Source organism: Megalobrama amblycephala, linkage group LG19 (assembly GCF_018812025.1).
Source record: "Megalobrama amblycephala isolate DHTTF-2021 linkage group LG19, ASM1881202v1, whole genome shotgun sequence".
In the NCBI taxonomy this organism is placed as follows: domain Eukaryota; kingdom Metazoa; phylum Chordata; class Actinopteri; order Cypriniformes; family Xenocyprididae; genus Megalobrama; species Megalobrama amblycephala.
The window spans coordinates 26,970,725-26,994,619 of NC_063062.1; the positions used below are offsets into that span (position 1 = coordinate 26,970,725).

The following is a 23,895-nucleotide window of genomic DNA, read 5'->3' on the forward strand; positions in this document are numbered from 1 at the left end:
ATGACAAATCTTGGACATTGTACAATGTTTTATTAAAAAGTAAAGAAATTACACAAAAGAGGGTCCCCAAAAACTACCAGGCCCTCCCTCCCTGCCCCTTTCTTTTATATAACACAAGATTTTACAGCTGGCAGTGACGCTGAAGGGGTCTTTATAAAAAAAAAAAAAAAAAAAAAAAAAAAAAAAAAAAAACCTGAATGAATGAAGTCTTAGGAAATCTGTGGGTGCAAAAAAGGGTAAGGATGTCCTTAAAGTTTAGTTTCCCTACCAGGTCCTGGAGCTATAAATACATATGAAAACGGCTTTGACCACCACTAGTACCTCCTGAAAGCCACCTAGTAACTGAAAGAAAGCATTTACACCCGTGAGACGACTTGCTTTCCAAGCCTGAGAATCTTAGGGGTACATACCACAGTTTCAGTCCATGTTTTACTCATGGATCTTGAAAACAACAGGCCATTCGATGGTTAATATGCGGTTAAGTTACTAAAAAAAAAAAAAAGTATACAAAGAAATAGTGATGTCAAACCCAAAGAACATAAAGAAATCAAGATGTAAGTTACGTGACCTTGCTTCTGAAGATTAAATTGAGCCTAATCCAGATGAGGGGAATTTAAAGCAGAAATCTCCATTAAAAATTAGGTTTTTTTTTTTTTTAATTCCAGAATAGAGCCCTGAGCAGCACGTCTGCTGTGAACAAACATACCTATTTTAACTTCCGTGGCTATGATCAAAAACCAAAATAAAGTCAGAGCTTATTATTTACATAGTAATATAAAAGGAAAGACAATTATGGTACTTCTGATGAATAGATTATATAATCACACACTGAACCAATCTGTGCCCATTAGATACTAGAATTTCACTTGAGTGTCTCCAGAAACAAGATTCACATCTGATTTTACCATCTTGATTTCAGGTTCAGTTCATCGCCGGAAAGATTTTTAGGGGGAATATAACATTCAAACGTCAGTTTAACACCAAGGGGACCTTTTCTTTAGAAGACCACTGTAGTAGAGTGCCACCTACTGGTTTCCAGGGAATAAGAGCAGCATGAGGCTTTGCAGGAATCACTAGATGCCAATAGGCTAATAAACAGAATCAGTGATCTCTTGCTTTTCAAAAACAGAAGTAGTTTAACCAAACTTAAGGATGACAGTTTTTATTGTAAAACAGCCAAAATAATAAATGACTAAAGAAAAGTAACAATTGGTGGCACATTCAAAAAATAAAGATTTTTAGATCAACGTCATACCACCATGGGGGTTTAGTGCCAATTAAACAGCTCTCATGAGACAGAAAACAAATAAGGTCAGTTTCATTGAAAGAGCCTAGTTCTGGACGGTCACCAGTTAATTCATTTGAAAGTCTGCATGAAGGTCTACGGATTAAGGGTTTCATTCTGGACCACTTTATAACATTTACAGGTCAGCTTCTGCAGAGGAACCTCCCAAGTCATCAAAACGAGACATGGCTTGGGTGGTATTTGCAACCTAATTACAATTTTTGGGGGATATAGGGGGGGGCTTCTTTTTTTCCTTTTTTTTTCCTTTTGCTTTTTAGGTCAAATATCAAATGAAAAAAGTCTTAAGAGCTCAAAGAGATGACATCTCATTTTCAATGCAAATCTTTAGTTTGAAAAACCAAGTGTCACCATTATTAATCAACTTACAAATATAAATCAGTTTTCTCCAATATTAACATAAAAACTTCCAAAAAGTAAAATAAACAGAAACATCTACATCGGGGTGAAAAAGGGTTCTGTCCGATATGCAGCGGGTATGGGGTGGCCCGTTTCCCGTTTCTGATTAATAAGGAGGTGGTACGAAAACAAATACAAAGATCACAAAGCACCCAGGTCTTCATGAGCGTTTGAACCTCTTGGAATGCCGCTGGCCGCCCGAGTCCTCGTCGCTGCTGGCCTCGTCCTTGTCGTCCGTCACACCTCGTGGTGTCCGTCTCAATCCAGTTCTCCTGCTGTCCCTCTCATTGTCGCTATCCTGCTCTCGATAATCTTTCCGACTCGTCCGCTTGCTCTTCCTTCTCACGGTCTCCTCTTCCTCGTCGTCATCATCATCATCATCATCATCATCATCATCCTCGCTTTCGCTGTCAGCTTGGTTCCGTTGTCTGTCGCTCTGTCTGGCCTTCCTCCGTCCCGAAACTTCCTCATCATCTTCCTTCTGTCTGGATGTGGCTCTTTGCTTCCCGTTCTGTATCTTCTTCCTTGCCTTGACCTCTTCTTCGTCGTCATCCTCTTCGGAGGGAGTGGCTGGGCGTTTGCGCGTTCGGCGGCGCAGATAGCCGACCCCAGGGAGGCTCTTCTGCAGGAGTTCGACAAATGCCTGCTCTGTGCGTGCCATGCAGGTCAGGACGTTGCTGTCGGGCTGATTGTATTCCTCTGCATTTGAGAAGATGAGCTTCACGTCCTCGAGGAAATCACTAGCGCTGTGGTACTGGGAGGATTTGAACTTGTCCTGCATGGTGGCGAAGTCCATCGGGTTGCTGATGATATCCTGATAATCCTCTGCCTCTTCAGCGGATACAGGTTCCCTGGATGAGGAGAAAAGAAAGCACAGGAATGTGTTATGCCACATCTACTTTCAAGTAACTCCTCCATTAAACTGCTTTGGTGTGGGCCATATGATTAATTTTAAACCCTGTCATGTGTATCACTGCCACAGGTAAATGATGCATATCACTAAATAGTAATTAGGCTCGTCAATATGCCAAATTGTTATTTTATATTTTTATATATATATTATGAAAACTGTGAGGTTTCTCGCTCTCTCTCTCTCTCATATATAAAATATATATATATATATAATAATATTATATATATATATATATATATATATATATATATAATATTATATATATATATAATAAAATTATATATATATATATATATATATATATATATATATATATATTATTTTTTTTATATATATTTTATATATGAGAGAGAGAGAGCGAGAAACATCACAGTTTTCATAATTCTCAATAATCACAAGATAAACTAATAAATCGAATTAAACTATACAAATACTATAAATATAATACAACCTTAACCAGAGGTGCTTGATTGTTATACAGTCAAATATAAACTATATTACCATTCAGCGATATATTAAAAGTTGGATATATAGTACATCCTATTTTATCTGCATACATGTAGTATACTCACATAAAGCAATAGAAATTTACACTATATATGGAAATGCAATGATATAAACAACCATGCTGCTGAGATCTGCTATACAAGTAATGTACATCCAACTTTTTTCCACATACAGTACATTCACAAAGTGATATATACTATACATATTAGGGGTGCAACGGTTCAGATTACTCATGGTTCAGTTTGTATCACAGTTTTGGTATGCATTGGTATGTGCTATGTTCCATAAAAAAATAAATAAAAGACAATTGTCAAATAAAAATGAAGAAAATGAAGACAAATAATCTAACTACAAGAAACAGCACCAATGAGAGCTAAGATACAAATAAAATAATGCTTTATAGGTTTTTCAGGTATTTAACAGCTTTCAGGTACAGAAATTGAATGAAGTAATCAAATATGAAATAACACTGCACAAACTTCTTTGAATAAATTAAAGATCAAACATTATTGAAGTTACAAAAGCTTTTCAGTCAAGACTAATGAGTAATTTCTTCAACTTATGTTGTTTGATTAACATTAAAACATAGAGCAGGAATATTAGACTGCTGTCCCTTTAAAACATAAATTCAAAGATCCAGTACGCTGATACTGACACACATGCATTGTCTGTCTCGTTTTTCTCTTAAGACATAACCTACTAAGTTTGTTAGAATACTCGCTAAGGTGGGCATGTTGACAATTTTGCGTGAATCTGTCCATTCAGATGCAAGACCTGAAAGAGAATTTGCACGAGAGTATTTGAGCGCTGTGACACAGCTCTATACATGCGCTTCAGATAAGTACACACACAAATCTCACAGCATGCTCGAGTTTTCTTTTGCGTCTTACGGTTGACTGTTTAATTTGGCAAGGTTTAAATGAGTTTAGTTTAAACACCGATAGCAATGTGAGCCGTTCATGTCTCACCTGCGCTCGCACGCTATCAACACCCGGGTGATGACGGCGTAAATGACTGGTCATAGAGTATTTGGCACATCATTGAACATTTTTTTGCTAACAGTGACTGTTTTGTGCATGTTCTTTTGGATCATCGCTGTTGTACCGTATTGGGAAGCCAGAATGCGTATCCATCGACAGAAACATACATTAGCAGAATCCGCCTGCCTGTTTACACATTGCTGTTTTCAACAAACCATATTATAGATGCGTCGTCAGGTTTCGGGATGAACCGCGGAGTAAGCACGTGCCGAACCATGGAGAACTGAACTGAACGGTTCGATTTTTTTACCGAGAACCGTTTCACCCCTAATACATATCTCCTACTTCTTTATATAAAGTTGAATATAAAAGTATGTCCAACACATGTGTATAGTATACTCTACTCTGCATATATAGTAGTCAACATTTGAAGTGGATCAAAGGGACAACTTTGATGAAAGGTTTTGATCCACTTCAAACGTTGACTACTGTAGTATACACTACACAGCATACGCAAAATGTAAGTTAAATTATCGCCCAGCTCCAATCTGCTAAATGCAATTAATAGGGATATAAGATATTAGATATGAAGATAAACATTCATAATGTGATTCTTTGTAAAACTGCTCTGAAACAATGTGAGTATAGATATATGTAGGGTTACGTTAAAACAAAATTTCTCTAGTCAATAATATAAAAGCCTATACCAGCTACCACAGAAAAAATAATAAATAAATTAAATGAAAACAGTTGCAGTTTATACTCGTAGGTAAATAGCTAATATTTACCTTTATTTTAGTCTATTAAAAAGTTATGACAATATGATTCATTGTGACTGTTTTAAAACACAATTAGATTTGTTAATCATAATTAATGTCTTTATAATATCTGTAGGGGTGTACCTGAAGGGCCAGCTGTAGCGGTATTTCATGAGCTTCTGAAGGATCTCCTCACATTTCTCCAACTCAACAGCTTGTTTCTTTGATATTGGCTTAGAGCTCTGTCGGACCTGCACGAGATCAAAAACACTTAAGAATATGGTGCTTTCATGTTCATAAACATTCATATGGCTATATTAGTATAGTGACTCATTCTTAATGTGCATATACTTGCACTGTTTTGTTTTTGTTTGTTTTTGCATCAACACACCCCATATTATGTTTAATGAACAAATTGTTCTTTTTCACCAGTACTTTTTAATGATTCAGCTGAACCCATCTGCAAAGCATTTGTAAATCAGTTGCCTTCAAAAAAATTGAACAATTTTCAAGATCTACACAGTACAGTTAACTAAAATTTACTACAAACAGTAAAACGCTGTGCATGGGAACAGTATTGAAAATAGACCTCACTTCCACATGTTTCGTTTTACTCACCAGCTCATCGATGTCAGCGGGGTTGATCGGTGCGGGTCGTGATTTAGGTGATTGTTTGGAAGCAGGCTTGGGAGAAGGTTTAGGATCTGGTTTAGAAGGTTTAGGATCTGGTTTGGAAGGTTTAGGATCTGGTTTGGAAGCAGATCTGAGAGAAGGTTTGGGATCTGGTTTAGAAGCAGATCTGAGAGCAGGTTTGGGATCCGGCCTGGAAGCAGATCTGGCACTAGGAGGCGAATGCTTCTTCTGTGGTTGTTTGCTCTGCACTTTGGGCTTTAAAGACGTCTTTACCTTTTTCCTAGGCCTCACTGTGACAACCAAACACAGACAAAACTAGAGTTTGTGCCCATACTCAAAAGACAAAGTTTCAAGAACTTGAGCATGACATGATGCTACAGTACATTTGATAGACAAGGTAGTTCATCTCCTTTTCCCCAAAATATTAATGAGAAAAAAAAAAAAAAAAAATGGTATGAGAACATCAATACAAATTCATGAAGCATAAAATCATTACTTTGTATTGGTTCTCAAAGCTCTCAGTGACACTCACAGCTGTGGCCCGTGTCCCTGTGTTCTTCTTCCGATTCGTCCTCTTCAGAGTCTTCTTCATCTTCCTCCTCTGAATCCTCCTCTTCCTCAGTGTCCTCATTATAGTTTCTGCACATGCATAGATGTGTAACTTAATTATGAGAAACTTTGAGCATAAAAAATAAAGCTATGTTTGGCTGATACTTATGTTCATTTAACAGAAAACAAACTTTCAAACAAATTCTTCAAAGACATTTCAGCAAACCCTGAATGACTAGAGCTTATTTACAGTGGTGACACTAAAAGGAAAAAAAAACAACAAAAAAAAAAAACAATACTACACACACATAGTAAAGTGTGTAAATTCTAGTGCTTACCTGCCCCTGGAGCTGCGTCGGGCAGTGGTTGGCTGACAAGCTGGGCAGAGCCATTCACCCGCCGGTATACGGTATAATGCCGGCCGCAGACAGAACAGGTGGAAGGCTTTATTACACTCATCACACAGAATCAACTTATCATCCTCTCCTACAGAGAAAGACATTCATAAACCAGATCAATTACATATTAAATCTTCCTGTTTCCATGCAGTACTTGCTCTTGTGTGCAGCTCACATTACAGCAACAGGTGCTGTTTAAATCTTAGACATTCTCTTTGGTCATTCAGTCCCTTGTGTTTTTCCACTTCATACTCTAAAGGTGTGAAGTCAAATACTCCCTTTGGCTGTGTGAGTTTGAAGGTCATTTGTTTCACATACAGTAGTGTTTCCCACAGGTTTTTGTGAGACTATGGCAGGAAGACCTTGAACTTTCTTTTAGGGGTGCACCCCCTTAAGAAAATTTTGTACATTTTAGTTAAATGAATCAAATGATCTATCAAATTAAACAAATAATAATAAAAAAAAAGATGTGTAAACGCACTTTAAAGTGGACTCAAACTTTTTAGTTGTAAGAATAATCTGACTGCACTGTAAAAAATATATTTAAAATAATTAATAAATTTAAAAAAAAAGTGTTATTAAATTTTACTTCACAGTAGCAACATTACAATACTTATTTATAATGACACCGTTGTCATTCTGTGAATGTGTAAAAGCGTAACTTGCGCACAATGCGTTCCCAAATCAGTGTTAAACTCACAAAGCACTGGATCATGAACCACACATGTAACTGAACACATCAGACTATATACTTCAAATCATTGTTTTTTTGTGTGATTTCAATGCTTTGCCAAAGCAATGGCGGAAAACACAACGTCACAATTTTTATGCTATTATGAGAAGTGTATATTTTCATTTCATTATGAAACTACGGTGGTTCACCACATTCTAAGTAATTAATGGGAAACACTGAACAGTGCCTTTAAAAATGTTGGGTACACTTTAAATTAGTTTTGCAGACCAATATGAACATAATATAATATAAAACTAAAATGGATCTAAATCATAATGTTAGATGAATTAGACTGGATAGAGAAGCAAAAGCACACGTGAACTCATTTAATGCCATTTAAAAAGCATCCTAGGATGCAGCTCCTTAAGTGGGTTGAGAGAACGTCTAGAGCTGGAATCTAGTGGCAACATTGAAAATGTCGAAATGTTTAACATTTTTTGATAACTACATAATTCACATTGTAATATGTCATTTCATGGCTTTGATGACTTAGTCCAAACTTTTGCCACTGTATTTAATATTTAAAATGTAGCAAAAATTACACTTGACAGCATTTTAGGTTGATCTTCAGATGTCTCACCTTTCCTGCGGCACACTTTACAGCGAGCGTTCTCCGCAGACATGTCCCACTTGATGCAGGCGTCCAGCATGCCGAGCAGCACATGCATGCGAGAAAAAGTCTGAGCTTCACGGACAGCAGTTTTCCACTTCTCCACCGCCGTGGCTACCTAGAAATTCGATACGCACAAGTTTAGTGTAGTTTGAACATTATATACATGCACATACACTACAATACATACACTACTTTTAAACACTACAGATTAGTTCACCCAAAAATTAACAAATTGCCAATTACTCACCCTCATGTCATTATAAACCAGTAAGAATTTCATTCATCTTCGAGATTGACAGTCTACGCAACTATCACTTTGTCGCTTCAATAAGTTCATAAAGAGATCGTAAAAGTAATCCATACGAATGGAGCGGTTTAGTCCAAAATTCAGATTGAATTTAGACTTTTATACACATATAATCATTGATCAGCGAACATATATAGAAGCTCAACCGTACATGCGTTGATGCGTGAGAACAAACCTCATGGTTTCTTGTGGAAGCTCAAATGTGCTGCGTAACACGAAAATGAACCTCATTGATTCTCGCACGTCAATCAAACATGCTTGAGCTTCCGTTTAACATATCTGAAGTGTTAGTTGATGAATGTTTATATGTGAATAAAAGCTTAAATTAAACCTGTTGATCACAAAGGGAGAGTGTCTCCAAAACATTTGGACTAAACCACTTGATTATTATGGATTAGTTTTACGATCTCTTTATGAATTTTTTTGAAGAATCAAAGTGTCAGTTGCGTAGCTGTCAATGGAGGGACCGAGATCTCTCAGATTTCAATAAAACATCTTCATTTGAGTTTTGAAGTTCAACGAAAGTCTTATGGAATTGGAATGACATGAGGGTGATTTTCATTTTTGTGTGAAATTTATTTTATTCAGCAAGGATTGAATTGCTTAAAAGTGACAAATAAAAAATTTTAAATGCTGTTTTTTTTTCTCAACTTTCCATTATTAATGTAATAATGTACCATGATTTCCATATTAGAATGAGTTCTAAAGGATCAAGTAACATGATGCTGAAAATTGAAATTTTGCTTGGTCATCACAGGAATAGAATTACATTTAAAATATATATAGAATAAATAATAATTTTAATTTGTAATTTCACAATATCTTTATTCTGTTTTTATTGGTTCTAATGCATTGAATTTGTTTCTTTTTCCTTGATTTTGATTTGCTTCAAATCAACGACTGCAATGTTTTTAACTTTTTAAATATAAGAAATCATTTTGTATATATTTTTGGCTATGTTATTGAGAATCATGAAATCAATTACTGAAATGAAGTATCAGGAAACCCTATTGAGCACAAGCACACTCACCCTGGCCTCTTCAGCCAATCTCTTCTGATCATCCACCTCCTCTGCTGTCGTACTCTCCTCTCCCCCAGTCTTCTTTTTCTTCTTCTGTTTGGGTGCCATGAAGCCCTGCAGGAACTTCTTGATCACGCTCTCTTGCAGGGTGATCACACACTCTCCAAAATCCTGCAGTTTCTCCAAGTTCTGCACCTGAAAACACAAGTGAGGGGTCAGGAAGGTTCAAAGTGGTGGAGATATCCACTTGGCCCGGCTGGGCAGTAACATTGACCAAAATCTTGTTTTTTGGGATGGTAATGGTTCCACCCTCGCCACATGCTCTTAAAGTTTCTCACCCTCTCCTCAAACTCAGAAGTGTCCTCCATGTATCCCAGGCCTCCTTTCTGCAGACGAGAGGCTACCTCGATAATGTCAGTGCGCAAGAATTTAAGCAGTTCCTGGTATCCATCGCAGATCTTCAGGCCTGGGTTACCTTTTTTCGTCAGATGGATGGAATGCAAGATTTCCTGGTAACTATATATATATAAAAAAACAAAACAAAACATCTGAATTCATCCATTTTTACTGGGATTAAAAGCAAGTTGTGAAAATGTTGTTTACAGGAGGAAGGAGATGTGTGCGTGTGTGTGTATATATACTCACTTGACCTGCAGTCTGAGTTTGAGTTCGCTCTCTCTTACTCCCTGAGAGTGAAGACTCTCTAATAGTTCATCAAGGTCTTTTGGTGTATCACACACAAACCTGGGAAAACAATTTAAGAACAAGCATTTGTGTTGCCGCCCAATGCTGATATCCTGACATATGTCATGCCATGTCTTAATTAATGTTAACTTTAAATCTTCGTTAAAAATTAATTTTAGCTAATTTTAGACCTTTTTCTTCTTGGAAGCCTTTCCTCTTAAGCAATGCGTACAAAAGTTACTTAAAGGCTGATTTCCCAGACATCAACGATACAGCTGGGAATTTGCAAGAACACTTACCAGAGGTTTTGGCCTTGTTTGGGCACAGTGGTCTCAATACAAGTCTCTGGCACTGGCGCCCCCTGCTGGCCATTTTCATTAGAAGTGCTGACTATGCTGCCCTCATCCTCCTTCTCTCCATCTGAGGGGGCAAGAAACAGACAATTTCAAACATACTGCCTTCAATGTAAGTAACATTATTCTGTAAATTATACATTTATATATTTGATCTGAGATTTTTTTTTCTACCCCAAACAGACGAACCATCATTTTACATGAATTGTATTGAATACAACGGTTAAGTAGAAGTTTGTACCAAATACCAAGAAATCTGTGGTTTCTGTGAACAACAGATGATCTAACAGAAAAGTTAGTCTATTATGTTTTATGCGGCTAATATTTAAATTATACCAAGAAGCCTGGTCAGTAACACGTTTACAATAAAGTATTTAGAATGTGCATAGGAAGACTAACCTTCTGTCTCCTCCTCTTTCTTCACCTCTTCCTTCACCTCTTCATCTTCCTCTGTCGACACCGGCTCCTCTTCAGGAGGAAGAGTGAATGTGTAGTCTATACTCTCATGAACCCATCCCTTTTCAATATACAGCCCAGGAACCACATCAGAGAACAGCCAATACCGGTTGTGATTGCGGTCAGTACCCAGCGGTGTTTTCCTCATCACCAGCTTTGCTTTAGTGACAGCATCCTGGAAGGCTTTCTCTGCTGCGGCTTTCTGCCTCCTTATTCGCTCCTCCTCGGCTTCCTTCTCCATACGCTCTGCAAGGGATACAGACATAATACAATTTAAATAAAATTTGTAATTATTTAATATATTCTCCATCATGACATGAAACCCCTGTGGTACCATCATAAAGCTCTAGGGGGTTTGCAGACAGCTGGTTAATAAAACTGGACCTAAAAAAGCATCCATTTCACATTTAACATGTTGCTCTCTTTATTTACCCTATTCTGAACACTGATCCAAACCCTGGTATGCACTAAACAAGCGGACCAAGATCTCTGAAAGGTCTCTGTCCTCTTCCAATCAAACTCGGTTGCAGTTCGACTGAAATATAAATGCAACATGGACCAAAGACATCTAAATGAACAAAAAACAGGATGTAATGTCACAAGACGCGACCTTAAATAGGACAGAATGCACAAGCATACTTGTTTTTTCCAGTCATAGGAGCTATGTTGTCCATTAAGTTCAGAACAGGAGTCAAAAACAACGTCTCCTCGCAGCAGATCTTCATTTGTGTGCAACAGAGGGATTCCTGCCAGTGTTTTGACTCCTTTACACATTTTATAATCTCTTCTCGTGTTCTCAGCTGGTAAAAATACCATCATATGTACACACAACAAGCACATTTAGCCCAGAACACAGCGTTGTTTTGGATATTTGTTAAGTTCTATCGCAAAACTTTTTTTTTTTTTTTCACCTTTAGATTCGGTCTTAAAAATAGTGTGAACGCCAAGTGAACCAGGACTAAATGTGTTGTTTTCTTTTTGTGGACCAAAAAGAACTGAACTACAAGCGTGAACACACCCTTAATTTCCTCTTTTGTTTGCTACTGGTTTTATTTTATTATTCTCTTAAAGGATTAGTTCACTTTAAAATTAAAATTTCCTGATAATTTACTCACCCCCATGTCATCCAAGATGTTCATGTCTTTCTTTCTTCAGTCAAAAAGAAATTAAGGTTTTTGATGAAAACATTCCAGGATTATTCTCCTTATAGTGGACTTTAACGGACCCCAAACGGTTAAAGGTCAAAATTACAGTTTCAGTGCATCTTCAAAGGGCTTTAAACGATATCAGACGAGGAATAAGGGTCTTATCTAGCGAAATGATCGGCCATTTTCTTTCTCTACTTTTGGCGGAAGCTAGATATTTGACTTCTTAACTTGTTTAAATATGGATTTTTTTATACAAATGCATCACTATGCTTCAGAAGGCCTTTATTAACCCCCCGGAGCCGTGTGGAGTACACGTTTATGATGCATAGATGTGGATGGAAGCTTTTTCTTCAGCTCATACTCGTGGTTTCCGTTCACTGCCATTATAAAGCTCAGGGGTCTCATTTATAAAACTGTGCATAGGATCCCTACTAAAAGTGTACGTACGCGCAAAAGCTAGATTCTGCGTACGCACAAAAAAAATCAGATTTATAAAACCATGCGTACGCCAGAACCTGCGCACAAATCCCTTTATAAATCCCAGTCAGCGGAAGATTGTGCGTACGTGCATCTCCACCCTGTCTCCTCCCCGAAATCACCATATATGGAGCTTACGACGCCTACAGTAGTTTTACTATGCATAACCTCATCTGCATATTATTTCCATACACGTTCCCAACCACGTGACACCATGGTTAACACCGTCAAAGGTACAAGACATTGGAAAATATTAGATATGGACTATAAATGCCATTTGTGCCACACATTATATTGATAAAGATCATCCAGTATCCTCTTTATGTTTTAGAATAAATATATCAAAATATCCATAAAAACAAAATTGTATAAAATACTTCAGATAAAGGTTTTAGAATAGAGTTGATTCATTCATTTCCACTGGCCAAATAGTATTTGAATAGTTTTAAACAATTCAAATCAAATTTATGCAGTTTTGCTGATGAGGTGAACATATCTTTTAGGAAGTTTATAGGCTATTTTTAGTGAAAACAGATTGGCCTACTTATTTATTGCAGTGTAAATACAATTGTCTGACTCGGCGCGTCACTGACAAAGGATTTTAAAAAGAAAACATGCAAATCTTACCGTTTTCCTCAAATTATATCCTTCAAATGGTAATTGTTTGAAAATCCTACACGACATCAACACCTCCTGCAGCTGTGGCTGTACAGTAAGATATCATTGGACCTATTCAAACTGGACAACGGACCGTTCGACCACCGAATCCAGCAGTGTCTTCCATAATATCGAAGTTAAGTGTGCATCACTGATCGTCAAAAAAAATATTTTGTCATAACATCTGCAGTTTAGTTTAAAGAGGAATTATTGTGCACCCAGCGCTCCTCGCGGTCATAAAACAGCGTGTCACTGGAAAAGTGATCGAAAGTAGCACATCTACTATCTCAATTCATATCACTTTTGTCTCCAGAATGTGCGTACGCACGGCTCAAAGTTTGCTTAAAGGTGCGCACATTCTCCCGTCAAGTTTGTTTTTGTAGATCACAACCTTTGCGCGGGAACTGGCGTACGCACGCTTCCAGCCCCGTTTTGTGCGTACACACGCTTTATAAATGAGACCCCAGATGCGTCAGGATATTTATTAATATTTCTTTGATTGTTTTCATCAGAAAGAAGAAAGTCATCTACACCTAGGATGGCTTGAGGGCGAGTAAAGCTTGGGCTAATTTTCATTTGAAAGTGAACTAATCCTTTAAGCTTATTTTTTCCCTCCTCACTCTTTACAGGTTTCTGGAATATCACTCTTCATCCTCATCTTTTTAACCTAATTTCTGACACTCTCATTTTTCTTTTTTACTTATCTCTCACCTTTGTTTTGCCGTTCCTGTTCTTCCTTTTCCTTCTTGGCCTGAATGGACATCAAGCGTCTGCTTTTCACTGTGCTAATCATGTCCTCCGGCTCCGGCTCCACTTTTGGGGGGACCTTAGGTGTCTCTTTTTTCACGTTTGAATCCTTCCTCCTATCTGCTCTCATTAGAACATCTCCATTGCCATCGGTTTTTGCCTCCATTTGCTCTTTCCGTTTTTGCTTCTCTGCCCTCTTACGTTCATTCACTTCTTTGAGCGTGGCGAGCCGCTCCTTCCACAGCTCGGCTGATCGCTGCTGCATGGCCTCCACATGATCCTCCACCGAATAGGTCATGAGGATACGATGAGACAGCGCCACCAGCAGGCTGACCTTCTCCTGAGGGGTCAGTTCAAACACCTCTGATGTTTCAAGCTTTTCCAAGAATTCGCTGCTCACCACTTCGTCATAGCCCCCTCCAGGCTGCCAGCCATCTGAACCACGGGCACTTTCTTCCTCATGTGCATCCGATGGCCGCAAACACAGGCGCACCAGCTCGGATACGGAGTGCATGGTGAGAGGAATCTCAGATAACGGCATGTCCAGTTCACTGTAACCTTCCGCCAGCTCATCTTGCAGAAGCGTTTGCAGCAGAACCACCAGCACACGGTTCAAGTAGAGAAAACCTGCCTTGTCTCCAGCTAAAGCCTCCATTAGAGCGATGGAGGTGATGGGATACTGGTCATCAGGCATCAGGAGGCTGGAGTAGCAGTGAAGGAACTCCACTACCATGGCTATGTCACCAAAGAGGGCATTGGGAAGACCCTCGGGCATGTCGAACAAACGAAATGTTGGCAAGCTCTTGCCTTCGAGCTCCTGGTCTTCATAACGGCGTGACATCTCTCGCCTCATCTGCATCTCCTTCTCTCTACGCTCTTTGGCTTTCTCACGCAGCTTCTGCTTGACTTCCTGACGCTTCTGACGCAGAACATCCTGTTTCTCCTCCTCGGTCATGAGGGCCCATCGGCGTTTTTGCTCAAGAATTTCCCAGCGCTTCTGCACCAGCTCTTTCAGCTCCTCAGGAAGTCGTCCACGATCCTCTGCGGACAGCGTTTTTGCTGCCTTGGACACCAATGTGGACAGAGCGGTCTTCTTGTCTTCTTTGCCTTTATTCTCCTTGTAAAACCGAAGGAGATGCAAGGCCATGGGCGGAAACGGTTTTCCCAGCTTAGCGGAGCCAGTACTCGAACTTCGCCCTCGCTTTTTTGGGCTAACTGGAGCAGGTGGGCTTTTAGCAAGATCCAAAAGGGTCATCTGCTTCATTTTGGGTTTCTTGGCGCTTCCAGTGCTTTTCTCATCCTTTTTGGAGAGCTTCTGGCCATTGGGAGTTTTGGTGACTCCACTCTTGCGGCTCTTTCTGGGATCTGTGGATTTTTTGTCTCCCTGTTTTTTGTTTGATTTTGGGGTGCTGAGGATGTTTTCCCCATCAGACTTCTTGGATGTACCTGAGTTTTTCATTTTTAAAGGTGATCCATTAACTTTCTTCAACTGAAAAGAAAATATGAAAAATTATTCAAATATATACAAATATTAATAAATACACAAATAACTCAAACGGATAGTCCCATTAAAAAAATATAAGATGTACTTCAGTCATTTCATAAACAAATGGATGGCATAAAAGCTGTTCCAAAACATCTAGCAGGGATTTTTCAGAAATATTATTAATCCATTACTGATCGATTAGTCATTAACATTAGTACCACAAAATGCATGCAGAGAACTCTAAATACGTTTACACTGTAGCGACGGCTGCAACAGTACATGTACAAGTAATTGTTAAAAAGAAAATGCATTTGTCATTGAATCATTCAAGGGAGTCGTTCAAAACAAATAATTCAAATAAATGCTTTTTAAATACACTGCATTTAACATTGTCAAAATTTCTAGTAAATTACATTTTTGCTTAGTTGTCCATTCAGAATCTTGATCTCTATTTTAAACAAACAAACAAAACAAAAAAAAAAACATAATGATACTCAATTTATTCAGAATCATGAAACTCTAGTACACATTGACACAAATGACTATGTGGTTGTATCAGGCATGAAATATATGAAGCATGCAAGCTCTAATGCAAACTCTAACGTTAGATAATTTTTATAGTAGTGGTCGATATTTGTCTTTTTTAAATTATTGGCATCGGCTGACAAGTTTTAGTTCAGACAATGTGTCTGAAGATTTTATTTTGACAGTGCTGAGAACACCAGCGCCTGAACGTCCAACCTCCCATTCTCCATCTTCACAAGTTTACTGTCTTTGTTTAACAGTTCTGTCAGTCAAACTATGCTGTACTATATCCAGTTGGCCACGTTCATTGCATGAGTTATGTAAATTTAGCGCTACCCAATTTGGGAAAAATAAAAAATAAAAATTATTCCCAGTGCACACAGACTTATCGGATTACTGCTACACATATTATTGCCTCATTGTTATTATATATGTATTTTAAGTCATTTTAAAGGCTTAGGTCTTTCTTTGGGTCTATTTTTATAAAAAAAAAAAATATACGATATAAATCAACTGATTACTCGATTACCAAAATAATCGTTAGTGACAGGCCAAGTGCAAACTAACATGGCGGGTAGATTTCAGGTAGTTGATGACATAGCTAACAAGTTTGTAAATTTTTTCAATACAAAAAAAAAAAAAAAACGAAATAAGAGCGATACATCTGTCATACAGCACTATTGTGGCTGCGTTGTGTCACGTGACAATCATGAAACATCCCCATGGAAATAAGGTGACACGTTCTAAAATAACGGTTGCCTTCAAAAAAAATGTATTAAAAAAAAAAAATCATGGCTCAGGGCTCAGCTAGAATATTGTAAACTTGTGTGCAAAAAGTTTAAATAAAATAGTGTGATGTACATTTTGGCCAACCAGTGTTTTTGCCATCTGCTCACATGATTAGGTTTTGGTAGTGCCCTGCTCAAACATACCTGCACATGACACCAGAGGGTTGGGCTGAGAGGTATGTTCTGGGAGTCTTTTTTCTTTTTCTTCTTTTCCCCTTTTACATTTACTCCCTCACTGTCTGTTCCCGTCTCTCCAGTCTTCAGCTTCTTACTGGGTTTACCTTCCGGTGAACTCATGCTTTTCCTCTTAGTAGATGGATTTTCTGCTAGAAACTAAACAGAAAAAGAAAATTTTAATATAATAATTTATGAAAACACTTCTTTCTAAAGCATATCACACATGCATCCCACCTTGTGAGGGTCGAGTAAAAAGTCACTGAATTTGCTCGGCAGGTTGAATTTTTTCACCAACTCGTCCTCCACCACCCAGGGGGCGCTCTCTCCTGAGCCTAACCTCAGAGCATAGTGTCTGATGAAGTAGCGCATGATTTCTTTGTTGGGAGGCCGCTCCGTTCTGAACAGGCTGTCTACGGGGACGTCGCTGATTACTTTGTCCTCATTGAGAAGTTTGACATCATACTTGTGGGGTAGAAATTTGGGCATGACCCATTTCTTCTTTTCTTCTTTCATACTGGTTGGGAGTTTTCTTGGTGAGCGACGGGCCCTATCAGCTACAGAAAAAATAAAAATTCATGCAAAAAGTATTGCAATTCAATTTTTAATTCACCCTGGTTTAATCAGGGTTTAATGTATATAGCAGTAATTAGTGTGACAAAAATAGCATTATAAACAAATACAATTCCTGGTCAGAATATTATTTTGTATTTTTGAATATACTGAAAGACATCATGAATTAATATGAAGAGCAGATAAGTCTTACAGAGACTCTCTCTCCTGCTCTCCTCCTCTTTGGACTGTGGCTCCTTCTTCAGGTTCTCCTGACTGGCATTCTCTTTATCACTGGATGGAGAATCACAAGCTCCTTCCATCTTTTTCTCCACATTTTCTTCCGGAGGATTCTCAAGCGGATGAATCTTTACCACTTTGACACGCAAACTCTTATCCTTGCCAACCTTAAGGGAAGAGCGACAGAATTATCACTTCACATCCATAAAAAGGGAACAGAAGAGAAGGAGAATGGCAGAAAATAAATTTGCACAAAACCCCATTTTTCACAAAAATCGACAAATTCCAATGGACAAAAGTCCCACCCTACATACAAGGGTCAAAAGATTAAATCCATGTTCATACCAAGAAGTCGCACTCCTCGCCCACAGCATACTTGGTGAGAATCTCCACCCAGACCAGATCCACAAGCTTATCGAGAGATACTGTGTTATGGTGCACAATCTCCAAAACGGGCTTCTCAAACCACACTGGATACTCCTCCTGAAGCCTGCCAAATATGAACCCATTTAATATGGTAACATAAGTAAACAAATCATTCACTCAACATAACTTGCAAACTTCGTGAAAATTTGCCACAAAATTTGACGAAAGAAATTCTCCTGCCTGTATTGACGATTTTTAAATGATTTGACAGCCCTTCAAATTCATGATTTGCAACTTTGTATTGATAACCAGTGCAGGTCTTGACAATAAGGAGGACCGTCTGATGGCCAGAGTGAAAGACGCTCAGGGGTGTGTTTCCCAAAAGCATCGTTAGCCAACTAACATCTCAAGTTTCGTTGTTACTTACATGGTTCAACGATTTGGTGTTTCCCAAAACCTTCGTTCAAACGATCATTCGCAAACTGCATCGCAAACTTTTGTGGTTGGAACGATATCTCTCGAGCTGTGGTTAGAAGCATAGTTTCTTGTTTTTATAACATGGGGACTTAATAAATCGCTATCTTGAGCGAAATAAGCAAGCTGACATTAAGTACAATGTATACATTTTATTTCGAATATATACAAATGTCATTTATATATTTTAGTTTATCAAGAGATTTAAAGCACATTTTTTGAAGAGTGCGCATGTGCGTACGTGCTCTAGTATGCAAGAACAAACATTTGATTCAATCTGGAAATAAAGCAAAATAACTGAGGAAAATGAGAATTAGTCATCTAATGCCATGTCCGTAATTTATAGCAGAAATTCTAGCATTAATCCGATCTCAAATGGATTCACTTAAAGAAGTTATTAGGCACCACCTGCACGACGTCATTCACCTACGTGGTTGAACGACAGGTTTGCGACAATACAGTTTCGGGAAACAGTCGTGACTAGCTAGTTGATTTGTTCAATGATGCATCGCACTATGGTAGTTCAGCAGCGAGTTACGTCGTTGTTCGGGAAACGCACCCCAGGACAGTTGTTGGAATTGTCACTGGCTCAATTTCCTAGCTGAATACTACTGTTGAACCTACCCGAAAACATAAAGCACAGTTTATTGGATCTTTGTTTTATTGTATTCATTAGTGCTACTGCTTGTAGTTTGTTTATTTTTTCTTGTTTTACTACTGACGGTTTACTTGTCTTTAATGTTTGAACTTTATATTAGTTTGGCTAGAAGTTTTTGCTGTGGTATGTGAAGTTTCACTGAAACGCATCTAAAAATGTTGGTGTCATGACAACCCTATTTATCAGAACACAAGGTTACATGGGTCAAAAACTATTTATTTTATGTCAGGTGATGATGTCATCAACACTTTCCCACTTGAAAAAAAAGACTGTGCTAAAAGTGAACTGTGTCAACCGCCTTAGAGTTGACTTAACAGCTAACAGATATGGACTAAAGGCTAAACAGCACCACCTTGATTTAATTTTATGAAATTGTACTTAATGAAATAAAAAGATTATGTAATAAAAACCTTGTAAAGGCCTCTGTTGTCATTTGAAAGTAGTTTAGGATAATGCCTTCTGTCTATAATATGGACTTGTGGATTTATTTGGGGAGGATGTGTGTTAAAACCAGTGATGCTCATTTGAAAACAAAACAACTTCATACTCTTCTTGGCCAGCAGAGGGAGATGAAAAACAGGGGACTGAAGAATCAACAGTAAAAATAGCTTCCAAAACAAGTTGTGACCATTAAAGCAGCATAACACTCTATATGGTCTGTACTGCAAACTGTTGTGAATGTAAGTGTGTCTGGTCACATAAGCAGCTTAGGAGACTAAACTGCTTTCTCTCTCTCTCACACACACACACACACACACACACACACACACACACACACACACACACACAAACCAATACAGAAATCTGTTTGAATGTCAGATGAGCAGGTCAGAAGCAGAGCATTTCTCTACACTTCTGGGGGGGGGGAGACAGCACAAGGGCACCAATGAAGTAGCAGAGGTGTGGTCATATGACACTCCCTCGACACAACAGCCAGTCAATGGTTCACTTTACAAGTTTTCTGCTATATACAGCAGACATGCTGTAAAATAAAGGGATGCAACACCCAATGAATTTCTGTCCGTGCCTTTAAGTGGTTCCTGATTAACAATTTTATGTCATTAAAATATTTTAGAGCCAAGTACAGGGATTTTTGAATAGATTTAAGAGTTGGTAAGAATAGGTTCAAACTGTCTGCTCAATCAATTCTCCAATGACTTTCTAAATGAAAGATTTCTATGACACTTCTAAGCCTGGAAATCACAATTTTAAAGTTACAATATTTCCAGGTGTTCCATGATCTGAAACAGCGCCACACATTACATAATCGCGTTGGAAAGGTCACGGGTGACGTAGGCAGAAGTACCACAGTAGGGTGAAAATCTCCATCTCATTTTCTCCTCCAACTTCAAAATCGTCCGACATCGTTGTTTTACATTTTTTTTTGTAAAGGCCATTTGACTTAGTCTTTGCACGTTCGCTTTGTAGACACTGGATCGGCTCTTCCGCCTACGTCACACGTGCCCTTTCCAACGTGATTACATAATCGCAGAGCTAGTACAAGATGAGCATTTGTGGTTAAAAAGTATATACATTTTTATTTTAGAAAATGACTGATCGTTTCACTAGATAAGACCACTTTTCCTCGTCTGGGATCGTGTAGAACTCTTTGAAGCTGCACTGAAACTGCAATTTGGACTTTCAACCTGTTGGTAGCTGTTGAAGTCCATTATATGGAGAAAAATCCTGGAATGTTTTCCTTAAAGAAATTACATTTTTTTTCCCGACTAAAGACAGACAAACATCTTGGATGACAAGGGGATGAGTAAATTATCAGGAAATTTTCATTCTGAAGTCAACAAATCCTTTAAACCCAATGAGCTCCTTACCTAGTCAGCATTTGTGCCTCAGATAACAAATGTGAGGTGGCAATGGCAGCTCACTACATATTGAAAGACAGCCAAAAATGCCCAGACGATCTCCAAATATAGATAAATACCGAATCCAGAAAAAAAGATTTTGAGAAGGACTGAATTAGTGGAGGACCAATGACTGAATGATGCTCTGAGTTCATTCATGCATGCGCTCGTTTTTATTACTTACAGCTCCGTGACCTCCTGCTCCTCTTCCCAAGCCTCCTTATGTGTGAGCTGGCTGCTGCCAGTGCTTTTGCACGTCCATATCCGCTCTCCATACCTGCGCAGTCGGGCTTCATACTCTCTGAACAAAAGGGTTAAGGACAAACAACACACTTCAACACTACATCACTTCCAGCTCTTCTGGAACTTCTGAAGTCTCAAGCAGCATGCACTTCTAAAGCAGAGCTGATCAAGCGGTGTCAGCACTGCCATCCGTTCTTTATGAGAGAGACTCATTCATAAATAATGCATGCAGCACAGCAGCTCAATAATTAAAGGGCCAGCAGCAGCAGACCCTGCCTGAACATTTTCATATGTAAATTTGCAATTAAGTACAGGCAGCAAAAGAGAAGAGCCTTAGAAAAATTGATATTACAGGCCCTCTGAAAGAGTAAAACAATTTCAGAGGCAAGATAAAAACTTGTGCAGAAAATATTTTGAATGAATACGCCGATTCATTATGCTCAGAATCTTCCTGAAGCAGTGTTTTGAAATCGGCCATCACTAAATAAGTCATTATTTTGTTTTTTTTGGCACACCAAAAATATTCTTGTCGCTTTATAATATTAACATTGAACTACTGTACTCACATGAACTGATTTAAATGTGTTTAGTACCTTTATGGATCTTGAGAGAGGAAATGTCATTGCTGGCTATGGAGGCCTCACTAAACCATCGGATTTCAACAAAAATATCTTAATTTGCGTTCCGAAGATTAATGAAGGTCTTATGGATGTGGAACGGCATGAGGGTGAGTAATAAATTACATTATTTTCATTTTTGGGTGAACTAACCCTTTAATTAGACAAGTAAAATGCTGATCTCAATAAGCCCAAATATTGTATTATTAATCAATATATAACCTCATGAATCTATCACATCATCTGAATGCTAGAGCCTCAAAACCATGTGTGTTTCAAACACTAATTTGGCAAATCTAGGACATAAAACAGGTAAATTTACTATTTTTTGATGCTGGACCTACAGAAACAAGCGTAAAGTTCAAGCACGTGATTAAAACTCTAAAACGAGTCAGAAAGACAGTTTTCGATTAGTACAACTTGCATCTGTGAGCTAACAATTAAACTGCCCTCCATCCTATGGCCTTCTTCCCGAAGCCCCGCCCTCCACAAACACGTCAGCCAATCCGATGTCACAAAACCCGACCGCAAGAGAGATTGAGAGGCAGTGAGAGTTTCTGATTGGCTAGTTTTCTGATTCCGTAACACATGCGGGTCAGGGTCACTCATTTTTTATACTGTTTACAGAAACAGGTGTGGTTCGTCAGGAAACCTGCTACAGTGACATCTGTCAAATAACTGATTTGGTCTATAAATAAAACACTCTTACCCGAATTAAAGATTTATATTTGAGCAAATATCTAGTCAGATTTACAAAAACATCAAATAGCACACAAAAATGCATTTAACAGCATAAATCAAACGGACTAATATAGTAATATCGAGGTAGATGAAGCCCTGAAGTTCAGCTCTACTCATCTTGTCAGTCACGACCAAATTCACGTGGCGTGCGGTGAACATTTCGCGCGCAAACGACCTCGCGCAGCAGCTGCGCATGAACTCGCACTTCTTTCCCCTCCAGTAGCAGCCTGAGCTGAAACTATTTATACAATCATAACCACACACTCCCAGCATACAGATAACTATCACAGTCTCAATCTATAAACTCACGTCACGCATATCCCTGAACCGTAAAGGAGAGCGCGCGACTGTTACACAAGATTGAGTCATGGCAGTTTGGATGAGAAACTGTTAAGCCAGACGTCACACAAGCACTGTGCGTCCTGGAGCTAGCTCGCTAACACTAGCTCGCTCTAAAATGCACACAGGACAACAACAACCTCTCAATAACATGAATTTCACCACTCAAAACCAGACAAATACAGCATTCAGCCCTGCCTTAAGAGTTTAACCGTGGATGAGCTAAACGTCATGGTCACCTTTAGCAGGTTAGCGTTACAATGAGATGCAGCGCGCGAGATGAAAACAATAATAAACGCTTAAATGTGCGCACGGTGCTCGTACGCGCTCAGAATTCACGATCCGCGTGGAAACGACAGCTCGAGACTTTTACGGGCACGCGTTTGTATGTTCGGTGCATGCAAGTGGATGGTGGAGGCAGCGAGAAAGGATACTCTTTGTTCCTGAAGGCCTCTTTAGTGTGCTCGATGGTGAACACCTCCTCTCCTGGGCCCGGCGGCTCCGACAGCGGCTTAACCAACGGGTACGGCTTCCGGCCTAGCAACGGTGCCATCGCGTGCGGGCTGCGGTGGTCCTGGATGTGTCGGCAAAGTGAACTACTGAACTAACCCACCGCTCAATCTCAGCTTAAACTGAATATGGAGTGAAATCCGCGCGTCTCAGCGGCGTAGCATGGAGGTTAGGCTAGCGCGCGCTGCTGTGCTCACTTTTTATGAAGCGCGTGAAAACAAAACCAAACCAAACAACGGCTTTACTGGTCAGTTACATCTCCTGTGGGAAATCCATTTGTTTGGGGGAGCCGGTGGGGTCATGGTGAGATGGTTGAAAAGAGCGTAAGAAGCGAGCAGAAGCTCCTCCTGTGTGCCGGGGATGGAAGCGCGAAAGGCGGCCCGTCAGAGCTGGTATGGCGGGCTTTCTAATGCCGCTCAGGTCCGTGTTGCTGTCGATTCTCCAGGCCAAAGCGACGTACCAATCCCTTTCCCGTAGCGACTATAGACCGCGTAGATACTGTTTTGAGGGACGTGCTGATTACATAAACAAACAACAGGGTTTATAGCTGATTGAAAAATGGCGGGAGTTCCTGCTACACCGGCAACATTCCGTACAACCTCAAAACTCCGTTACCCCGGTAGCAAGCAGCGACGCAAGAATAAGTCCCACCCATCGTCTACAACTATTGGTTCTAAAAAGCTACGA

General features: G+C 39.1%; 1 protein-coding gene across 1 annotated transcript; it reads right to left on the bottom strand.

Moving 5' to 3' along the window:
- Positions 1–1,146: 1,146 nt before the first annotated feature.
- On the bottom strand, positions 1,147–23,842 carry baz1b (bromodomain adjacent to zinc finger domain, 1B). The gene is made up of 18 exons (XM_048167758.1): positions 23,133–23,842; positions 20,943–21,059; positions 17,747–17,891; positions 17,376–17,568; positions 16,847–17,166; positions 16,580–16,768; positions 13,601–15,125; positions 10,551–10,853; positions 10,098–10,218; positions 9,760–9,858; positions 9,453–9,630; positions 9,124–9,309; positions 7,754–7,901; positions 6,381–6,528; positions 6,026–6,132; positions 5,479–5,783; positions 5,005–5,111; positions 1,147–2,553 (listed from the first exon to the last, which is right to left on the bottom strand). The coding sequence occupies exons 1-18, from the start codon at positions 23,249–23,251 to the stop codon at positions 1,863–1,865; spliced, it is 5,001 nt and encodes a 1,666-aa protein (XP_048023715.1). The 5' UTR covers positions 23,252–23,842; the 3' UTR covers positions 1,147–1,862.
- Between the last annotated feature and the right edge of the window lie 53 nt (positions 23,843–23,895).